Source organism: Tubulanus polymorphus, unplaced genomic scaffold, assembly GCF_964204645.1.
Source record: "Tubulanus polymorphus unplaced genomic scaffold, tnTubPoly1.2 scaffold_27, whole genome shotgun sequence".
Classification (NCBI taxonomy): Eukaryota; Metazoa; Nemertea; class Palaeonemertea; order Tubulaniformes; family Tubulanidae; genus Tubulanus; species Tubulanus polymorphus.
Window position 1 is genome coordinate 86,969 of NW_027437434.1, and position 11,553 is coordinate 98,521.

General features: G+C 36.9%; 1 protein-coding gene across 1 annotated transcript in view; it reads left to right on the forward strand.

The window, feature by feature from the left end:
* LOC141914484 (beta-arrestin-1-like) overlaps window positions 1-10,652 on the forward strand; it is a gene marked incomplete at its 5' end in the record, with an annotated part of 79,795 nt that extends 69,143 nt beyond the window's left edge. The window contains 2 exons of the mRNA XM_074805705.1: window positions 315-455; window positions 5,666-10,652. Coding sequence (XP_074661806.1) covers window positions 315-455; window positions 5,666-5,762 — 238 coding nt within the window. The remainder of the gene's footprint in view (window positions 1-314; window positions 456-5,665) is intronic.
* Between the last annotated feature and the right edge of the window lie 901 nt (window positions 10,653-11,553).

Sequence of the window (11,553 nt, forward strand, 5' to 3'; positions counted from 1 at the left end):
GGTATATTTTTGGCCTTACTTCACTACTAAATAATTCTTTGAAACTTTAAGCTAAAAGTTAAAACAATTTTTCCATAGGCAATGCGCTCGGCGCACAACCTCTGGCTTTCTAGGTAAACCACTTTGCCCTGGGCAATTCATTTCAGAAATTTCTTGGTGGGAAATGGTCTACCCCTCAAAAACCCCTGATGTATATTGCATATTTACATGCACTTGCTATAAAAGTTACATAGAATTCGTACAATTAGTACAGATGCACTCTGCCCTAAACAAACAATACAATTTATAACTTCATCGATTCCTATTTATTTCAGTGAATTGGCAGTTGAGTTACCATTTACTATCACGCATCCAAAACCTCTTGAATCTCCACCTCCAAGTCGACCAATCAGCGCAGTGGCTCCTGGTTCAAACGAACCACCTATAGATACTAATCTTATACAACTTGAAACAAAGTAAGTGTATGAAATTTAAACTATTTTGAAATCTCACAAATGGACTGATTATGAAACAGTGCTACCAGCTATTTGCCATCAATATTAGGCCTATAGATATTATTGACAGATACTATAGAAAGATTAGATGAAGGGTTTAGACGAGTTGCCTGGTGTGATAAGTTAATCATAGGGGTCGATTGAGCGCTATCACAAGTATCGCAGTGCTACTAAGAAAATTTCTTATACTACAGCTAAGGATCTCAGTATCAAATTGCAGTACTGCCATTTGACTCAATGTATTTGCAGTACTCGCTGTTAATTACCATTGTATTGCAAGCAGAAGGTAAAAATGAAAAATAAATCGGCCACAACATCTCATTGTTACCGTATTCGCGCGTGCCAGAAGAGTGCTGTCACCAAGTGACTGCTATATATGTAAGGCACGGTCGCACGACAAAATTAAGACCGGTCTAAGCTTTCACACGGGAAAAAATACCGTTCCAAATCAGACCCATCTAGTTTAGACTACTCAAATTTGGCATGGTCCAAAAGAGCGAATCGGGTTCGGTTTAAATTGTAACTGTGAATCTCTGCAGTAGATGTCACGACCTCTCCGGTAGAGTATGAGTCCAGTTAATAAGTTTCAAATGCTTTATTACCGCTTACGTAAGTATTTCTAAGTACTGGTTTTTCCGAAATATACCATGGAATGTTTGGAGCGTAACTAATATTCATATTCGTATGCCGCAATCATCATATGTTTTACTTTCGTGTTTTGAATCGTGTTAAAACGAGTTTCAATATAGAATAAAATCAAAACCGCAAAAATGTCTAAACCTGACAGAGGATCGATTGGTCAAATGAAGAATGTCTAGCTCTACTTAGAAACTGGAAGCAAGACTTCATCCAGGCCCAATTAATTATTTAGCAGATGGCAACATCTTGATTTTATCAACGCGTGTCAAAACGGCATGTGAACATTCACAAAAATTTGGTACCAGGTACGGACCCATTAAGACTGGTCTAACTAGTTGTCACGTGAACGCGGCTATAGACTTGCCCAGGCGATTACCTATACACATAACCATATGTGTTACCTATATAGGCAGACACTCGGCACTAACCGCTGACGCGTGTGTTTGCAAATGATTTAGCAGACCCTCAGCACTAACCGCTTACATGCGTTGTGATGAATTAGTTTCATTGTTTTGGAACAATTTTGTAGTATTTTTTTAAAAGCCTTATTGCAGTCGTTCTAATGGCGATAGCATAATAAAAGTTATAATTTTCTTGGAGCTTATGACCTCAGCTACCAGAAGATTATTTTCAAAATTTCTATTTGGGGTCGTATAAATTTATATCACGTATGCACTAAGCGCCTAGTTTCTAACACAGTCAGTGTATGTCAGTACATCTAATCATTCAAAACATGTGTTGTGATGTTGAAATTACTGGAACCTCAGCTAGTACAGGGATGAAAATCTTCCGACCATAGACGGATTTCCGACCTTTTCTAACATTTTCTTTATTCCTGAGAACAGTGTAAATCACTTCAATCGCTTTAATCACCTCAATCGCAGGCGTCACATCGGAGCGCTCCTTAGGAGTGCTCCTTAAGACGGTTTTTGGCAGTTGTTAGCACAACTGTGCAGTCGGAGAAACCAATATGGCGTCTCATTAAAAAAGCGGCTCTAATTCTGGCCCAAACTATTAATATTTTGACCAAAAGGAAGTAAGTTTTTTGGCTAAAAGTTACTGATTTTTGTTCCCAAAAAAAATTCTTTTTTTTTTGAAAATATTTTCCGACTTTTTCAATATGGGCCATTTTCATCCCTGCTAGTAGTAACTGCCTACATGTGGGTGATTGGCTAAAATGCTTAGAATGGCTTTGACCACTAGCCAATCAGCGACAAAGTCACCAGAGTGAGGGCGAATATTTTCGCCAACAGTGTTCTAAGATAACCTATTTCACATCAATTCCCGGCAAACCGGTTTACCAACAACATCAAAAGAGTTGAAGCGACATAGATCAGCCCATAAGCACTCAAGCCGCCCGTATCTGCCCTGTCTATTACTCCTCAAGCCACCCAAATACATCCACACTTTTTGGTTTACCTTTGTCAGCGATATGATGTTGGCATTGAGCCAATGTAAAATCGCAGTACGTTTTTTTATGTGAGCATTTGTTTCATTGGTTCTCGGCTGAAACGACATAGAATCGATGCGATTGAAGACACAGGCGAACCTCCGTCGATGACATAGTCAACTGAGTTAAAATTCTACGAAAAACTGTTTTTGGCGGGAAAATTCTTAGCTCTCGCGTATAAAATTGCTATGACCTCGATTGGGGGCGTCGTCTCTTCGAGCGAATGGGATTGGCTGTTTTTGGAATATACCGGGAATTCCGGCACTACTAAAATAATTATGGGAAAGCCATAAATTGGCGTACGTTTCATTGGACTAGGTGCCGTATACGTGCCGATTTCAAATGCTCATTGCTGGTGAGGATGTATTATTTCACTCATCTGCCATAGGTATTTGTTTCATTTTAATACCCGGTGATTGTTTCGATTGACATTGAGGTGTAAGCGAATATTCACTTACACGAGGCCTCCCATGCATGTGGAGTGTCCCACCACACACACACAAGCTCGTACAGTACGCTACTACCATGGACGTATAGTTTATACGTCCATGCTACTACTAAGGGTGATGCTGTAACGCGTGCACGTTTGACATGAAAATAGGCTGAATAATCGTAGCAGAAGATGAGCGCTGTGTTTTCTGTTCGATAGAATTTGTAATAAATTTTAATTTCTTGTGACCTGAAAATACTAAGCAGCAAACTATAGGTCGAGGTCTGAATATTGTAGGGGTAAATTCCAGGATTTAAAACGATCTTATAGCCGATTTCTTCTGTACCGGTATTTTAGCTTCCGTGGCCAACATTGGAAGAGGTTTCCAAGACCCAATATTTAGCAACACCCTCTGATATGTGACATCATATGAATTTTAGGCCATCCCAAAATAATGGTCTGTTTGCCGTAACCCGACCGACCCGACTTCAAAGGTACCGAGTGAAAACTTTTTTTCTGGGATTGAAATAAATTTTATGTTTGATAAAAACGGCCGACCGACCGACCCACTGCCGACGTATGAGCTACGTATGTTTGAATTCAAGTGTGCATCGTGTGAAAACATGCCTTGAGATGTGGCCTAGTTTAAGTTTTCCAGGAAACTGGCAGTGTTCCAATAAGCTGCCATTCATTCTAATAGTGACTATATTAAAGCTGGTAACGTAAAAGCGCGCACATATTCAATGTACTGTTTCATTTCAGGGATGACGCTCTGGACGAAGTTATGATTTAGAATAATTCTTGAAATCTACGCTATTAGACAAATTTCCCGTGCACAATGTAGATGATTTTTTTTGCGATATTGTTTCCATGTAAAAAAGCCCAAAGGTGAAAAATTTGGTTTTTTTTGCCCAAAAATTTTGCAAAAGAAATTTCAACCTACCTACTGACTCCTGAAAAGTTGATTCGGTGTTGCGGCAAACAGACAATTATTTTGGGATGGCCTTATTTGAATATTTTTTCATATTGTGAAACACATTTTTTGGAAATTATAAAATAGTTTCCCTGCCGCGCCTACCTGTACTCTACAAAATTTTGGACGTGGACCGTAAACAAATGTATATCTTTGGTCTTATTTGACTACAAAATAATTCTTTAAGAAAGATAAATACAATATAAACTTGTGGAACTTTGAAGTCACGAATTAAAAAGATTTTTGAAGCAATGCCCTTATTCCAAACAACCTACAAGCTTTCAAGGTAAACCTGACTTTGCCCATGGGCAATTTATTTTCATTGGTTCTCGGGTTAAACGACGTATAGTCAATGCGATTGAAGACATGACGAACCTCCATCGATGACATGGTCAACTTTGTTTAAATTTGACGAATAACTGTTTTTGGTGGGGAAAATTCTAAGCTCTTGCTATAAAATTGCAATGACCTCGATTGGGGGCGTTGTCTCTATGAGCGAATGTGATTGGCTGTTCAGTGTTTTCAGTAAGAGCCAGGTCCCAGGTCCCAGACCCGTCTGTTGTTTGTAAAGGACCCGCCTGCTTTTTCAAACCAGCTTTTGTTTCAGGGACTGTGACATAGGGGGACCCTCCTGTTTTTCAAAGGGACCTGGCTTGTTAATTTCTTATTGAAAACACTGCTGTTTTTGGGATATACAGGGAATTCCGGCGCTACTAAAATAATCATGGGAAAGCCATTAATGGCGAACATTTCATTGGAATAGGTGCCGTATATGTGCGAATTTTAAATGCTCATTGCTGGTGAAAAATATAATTATTTCACATATCGCCATAGGTATTGTTTCATTTTAATACCCGGTGATTGTGTCGATTGCGATTGAAGTGAAGCAAACGTTCACTACACAAGGCCTCCACGTGCGCGGAGTGTTAAACATTAGACTGTTGCACACACAAACACACGCTCATACAGACTACAATATGGTGATGCTGTAACGTTGCTTGGCGCGTCACGTTTGATATGATAACAAGCTGAATAATCGTCGTAGCAGAAGATGAGCGCTGTGTTTTCTGTTTGATAGAATTTGTAATAAATTATAATTTCTTGAGTAAGTGACCGGAAAGTACTAAGCAGTAAACTATACGTATAAGATGAATTTACCACTTCTACAATATTCAGACCTCAAGGATATAAAACGATCTAACGCGGCCTGGTGTTTTAGCTTCCGCGGCCATATATTGGAAGAGGTTTCGTTTCCAAGACTCAATATTTACCCACCCTCTGATATGTGACATCATATGAATTTTATTTGAATATTTGTTCATATTGTGAAAAATATTTTTTTGAAAATATAAGATAATTTCCCTGCCGCGTCTACCTGTACGCTACGAAATTTTGGACGTAGACCATAAACAAATGTTCATCTATGGTCTTATTTGGCTACAAAATAATTCTTTAAGAAAGATAAAATACAATATAAACTTCTAGAACTTTGAAGTCACAAATTAAAAAGATTTTTCAAGCAATGCCCTTACACCAAACACTGGCTTTCAAGGTAAACCACACTTTGCCCATGGGCAATTTATTTATGAGTGTTTTTAAAGTTGGTTAGCACTGATGCAATAGATATAGATAGTGACGCTGTATTCTAAATGCATCCTATTATCTTTCTTGAATTTCAGTGGTGAAGCGCTCTTTGACCATGACGATGATTTGATATTCGAAGATTTTGCCCGGCTGCGTTTGAAGGGACACGATGGCGATGACACTGAGGCCTGAAAGAACACAAGATTATGTCTTGGTTTGAAGCGTATAAAATCATGGTTGTTCATCTATATGTCTTTATCTCTCTACAAAAAACTGCCCATATTGTAGTTATTTATGTCTTAATGTCTGTAAATTGTAATTATATATCTAACACTCAGATTGGTTGAATCATGTCAAGGTCACCTGAATTTCTAAATAGCTAGTGCTTGGAGTATATATCTTTGACATTGTTAATAAGAGTAATTGTTGGAGTAGGATATATTTATCCACGAGGAGGATCAACTTGGAGTATAAACTTGGAGGACAAGTGATATTTCAACTCAATTTGAAAATGAGTCAACTGGGGCTAATAAATGGACTCAATTGGAGCAAATGTGACAAAAATTTAGTCAAATTTGAGTAAAATTTAAGATAGTAGATATATCACTCACTACTCTCCGGTCTCAGAAAACAGCATATTTTGTGAAGAGTCTACTTTGTAAAGTATATTCATGATTGCTCTAGATCAATGATGAAAGCCTCCATGAATTGGCCTATGACATCAGCATTTTGTCTCTGCCTAGACCCACAGAGTTGAAATAATTGAAAATAAAATACTGGTTTTTTTATTTAATTCTAATTCACAACTGTGATATTGGGTGTCAGGGTTTGGTTTAATAGCCGAGTTCCAAGTTTCTCCTTATTGTAACCTCAAAGCTGAAAGCTTAAACCCTTATTGTAACCTCGAAGTTAAAGCTTAAACAGGGCCAAGATAATTTATGCCTAAGGGAATTTTATGGAGGCACCCATCTTTATACAAAAAAATGAACTTTACTGGTTTAATTGGCTTTGTTTCATCACTCCGTTAAATTACAAGCCTAACTTAAGCAATACTTGTAGCCTAAATACAGCTCTACTAATAATGCAGTGGGAAATCGAAGACGTCCTACCGATAGAGCAGAACATAGCAAAGCCATACTGAATTCAAGTGATAAAATTCACGTTTGGGTCAGTTTTTTTTATTTCAGAAATTTAGCTAGTATAGGGAAGGGTAGTTAGTACGTACACATACAGAGCTTCTGGGTGTTTCCAGATAGATTTTTATACTATTGTCAGCCAAGCATGTAGTAATTTGTAGTCTAATTTGATAGAAGATATATTTTATGAACAAAAAATTGTTAGAAAATGTTCCTAATCACAGAAATAAGAATAAGGCAAACAGACAGAAACCCGAAAAAACTGAATTAATACTTTCAAATCCAAAAATCTTTCTTTTTAACTCTCTGTTTGAAACTGGTCTTTATAGGTTACATCAAGTGCTGCTCAGAATGCAAACTATCTGTTGAGGTTGAACCTATTTGTTACTCTCGAAGAATATTATATATATGTATAGTTCAGATTCCATCAATAAACTTATGCCGGCCGTAAGTAGTCACTAGCCTTGATTGTGGCATCACCTGGAATAACTAAAGATAATCACACGAGGTAGTGCTTTCAATGATAGTTGAGGTTGAAAATATGAAATGGGGATTATCCTGCTGCCTAGAAATTGTTGAAGATTTGTTAACGTGGTTTTGAATCAGTAAAACGTAAAGAATATAGTACTATGTAGGTTAAATTGTTATTTATTAACTAATTATTTGAGCTACAAACTTTCACTACTAATGCATAGCAGCTTCATCAGGTAAATGAGACTTGTCATTTGTCCTATTAAGTGAAAGTTTCTGTGAAATAAGAAAATAATGTAGCTTTATAAAGGTGAATTGAATGGAAGATGTTAAGTTGAGGTCGCTTAAGAATTGCTAAAAAAGTACCTTTTAAATGAAATTCTGCCCTTTTGGAATAAATAACTGCCCTTGACAATCTCATTTCACTATTCTATAGACAATTGGTCTACACTTGCTTTGTCTCTGTGCCCTGATTTAGATATATTACTTATGCTGTGGGTGTGGTAAGTGCAAATCGTGTGCTCTATTAACTGGGGACTGTGACCACCTATAATACTGCATTGTTATATCGTTTTCTTACTATATTTCTATATTTAAACTCCTGCTCGCTGATTGACGAAATTTTATTTGCCCCTATAAATGTTTTCATACCTGTTTTTAGCTAGGGATTGGTCCAGCCTAGTGATTGATTCCTGCATCAACCCCGCTTTAACTATTGTATAATTGACCAAAAGTTAAGGTTTCTAATGGATTTACTTAAGAAGAGTTCACTTATTTAATGAAATGTAGAAGAGATTGTGGATAATCAAGTACTTACTAGTCTATTTCATGATTTCTGTAAAGGTGTTCTAATGCTAAGAAAGGTCTTGGAACTGTCCAGGCAATATGAATCATCGATTTTTTATCTGTTTTACACTTTGTAGTCAATCATTAGTTGAATCTCAGAAAAATAGATTTAAGTTAACTTAACCATGAGAGGAATCTGTGATTGCCACAGTTGGCATTGATCAGGCTTCATTATGGTGAAAGCTAATCAAAATTAAATACCGTCCGGCTTCCTAAATAGTTTTCCATTCAAATACATGTTTTTGACAAAAAGCAAATTTAAAGTAATAATGATACCATTGATATCTCTTACCTTATGGAACCCTTCAAAGATACTTATTCTTAAATGATCACGAATTGTTTGTAGGTGTTTTTGTACAATATGGTATGATCAACGGGTATAATAGAAAATCATTCAAATTACGATTGAATTGTGGTCTATACAATCTTGAATCTTAACTGTTTATTATGAACACAATTGTCCTGAATTAAGAATTACCATTATCCTGCCAGACATGGAATCCTTGACTAATGAGGTAGCATTAGTAAGATCCCATTATTTAATTTTCGTGTAATTTTACTTCAATCATTGGGACTTGCTCTTGACTGTTGCCATAGTGCATCATCAGTGTTATATACAGACATTTTTGTCACTGTGTAATAATACTGGCATGTTATATTCTGGATCCGTCAATTTGCTGACACGTAACATTAGAAATGGACACTGCTATTTCAAGTACCAGTAAACTTTCCAGATACTAAACAGATATACATGTACAGTGTACATAATGATAACATGACCTAAGCATTTTCATGTGGCCTCCAGGGGCAATAGATACATAAAGAGTGTTATTTTCAGGATATCTGCTAAGCAAAGCAGATTTGACAATGACATATATTGCAAAATTGTTCCTCGAGATAACAACATTTCTAGTTCAACATATTGATTAAGTGGCCACCAGTGGACGCTACTTACATAAAACTGCCATTTCAGGGTATACCCTTTAATGGAGATTATTTGACTAGTGGAAACTTCCTACCCAAAATAGCCTCAACCCTCCTAGCGCACCTATTTACTGTGTCTTTTGCTGGGCCCCGCGTGGCTTTGCCATATTTCTATTTTCTTCAAGGTTGGTAGGCCTATATAATCACTGCAGTTATCAATGTATACCCCTCAGATAATTGACACTTATTTTCGATATTTCTAGTATATCTTACTGCCCAAAATTCAACAGACAAACACCCAGCCCAAAAATTAACTCAGATTTTCACCCTTTTGAGTCAGAGCTGTCTTGTCAGGCCCTCGACAGGTCTTGATCAAGAATTCAAGAGAAACGCTCGGAATACACAAGATCTGAAAGTAAGAGAGTAATTTGTTTTAGCATACTAAAACGGAAATGAAATACTACTTTAATTTGCAGTATGAAAATTAAAATCTAGAAAATCATATTTCTACAATCGTTTATCGTTGGGGTTGTTCATTTAGATGTACGAATCATATGACCCCTCCCCTTGTATGCGAATTGAGCCATGTTTTTTTTACATATTTTGTATGTATCATAATCCTCTCTTAAGTTTGTTGATGGAACTGAACGGGAGCCTATTAGTCATTCTGATTATAAGTTGATGAGTTAATATTGAATTGCATTGAATGGCACTACGTGTATCAGAAAGATATTAAACCAATAATTTGGCTTCGACAGAGTTCCACCTTCCGTAAGTATATTAAGCTTCAACAGAGCTTTGGTGGCTTTAAAAATAGCAACCGCCCGGCATTAGACGGCAGCCAATTTTATTATATCCGTCGAGAATTCGTTGATGTTTTATTGAGGAATCGACGATCCAACGATCTGGTCGGATCTTCGTCAACCTGAGCTTGACTTAGTTCAATAAGCTGTTGTCATTTGATGGGACTAGAGCATTGATTTGGTTGATTGGTAACTGCACCCCAATAGCAGTAGTATTCTTTGTGCCAGGAGGAAAATGTCCCCAAAAGTCCCTTCATAGGACGAATATCTTGGATAATTCTATGGGAGTACTTAGTTGTTTGGGGCGTAATATCACCGGGGCAATTTTTGAGGGGGTGTATGTATGTCTAGGGCGATTGACCCGAAGAATTGTCCTAGAATCGTTCTATAGGGCTAACTCGACCCTGCTCAACGGTTTAATTCAATTAATATTCAACTTGAGATTGTCGAGTTAACCATTTTCCATCCGAGATTGAGAAGTTACTGAATTGTGGAAATAAGCATCATTTTTCACTGAACCTTGGTACAGGTTCTGACTCCATCCAACTCAGTTAACAACCAGTTGAGCTTTTACTAGTCAAATGCAAGACTGGCAATGGCGCCTAAAAAGATTCGATCTTGTGAACCATTGTCACGACGTCTGTGAATCATTGTAATAAACGAGTTAGAGTTAATAAAAATTTGTTATGATTGTTATACATGTTAAGATTAACTCATTGTGCATTTCTATATTACCTTGATTTACTGAAGATCCTCTGACCTACAGCTTTGGGGATCACCTCATAATCTATATCTGTCTATGTATGTAGTGTGTACTATTTAGTGGTCAACCATATTATTATTATTAATATTGGATGGTTCTGATTGTTAGAGAAGTAAAGAATAAAGGGAGTTAAGTGTATATGGAAATGTATTTTAGATGTTGTTGAAGTTTCTTTTGTGTGAAAGCACCTCTACGGGCGTACTCTTTTATGACCTCCGAAGTCTATGTCCGAAATCTCCGGTTGGCTCCACACAAAATCCGAATCACACCACCTCGACAGAAAGGAGGTTTCGGAGACTCCAAAAAGTCACGTGACCAATAAAAGAGTACGATTGGAGGCAAACGGATTCTCCGATCTGATAAAAGAGTTCGCCCTAGGAAATCATCGTCAGGAGTGCGCTTCAGGCATATTCCCTCGACAGGGATCCGAACCTGATGGCATCGATAGACTAAATTACGGTCAAAACGTCCTCTGTATTATGTCCTCTCCGCGCACAATCAGCGGTGGTAGAGAGGGCGGCACCTTACGATAGTCACCTTTGAACCTGATGTTTAAAAAAATCTGCGGTCTTTGAGTAAATTTCCAATTTCTTCTGACTTTACTGGTTTTCGTCAAATCTGCGAAATGGTGTTTTTAGAGCTAAAAAGTAAAATATTTTTTTCCAAACCCAGTCAATATTTTTTTGGTTTTTCTGTAGTATATGCCTTAAATTTTCGCAGTTTGATGACAGTTTTTTGATTGGTAGTTCTATTTCCTAGTAATTATCGTCGGAATACGGAGAAACGGTTGATTTTCGCAAATGTTTGAATAATGATGATAACGACAATCTAATAGTTTTTATTATATCTTTAATAATAAATTAGGTTATGGTAAAATAGAAACTAAGGATTTAGAAACATTAAATTTTAATAAATTTCCGAAATTCTATGATAATTTAAAACAAGAAAATAATAATGGTTGGGTTTATTTTATTTTAGATAATAGTGAAAGATTTAGTAAAGCTGGTATACAAAGAATAAATCAATCAATTAGAACTTAT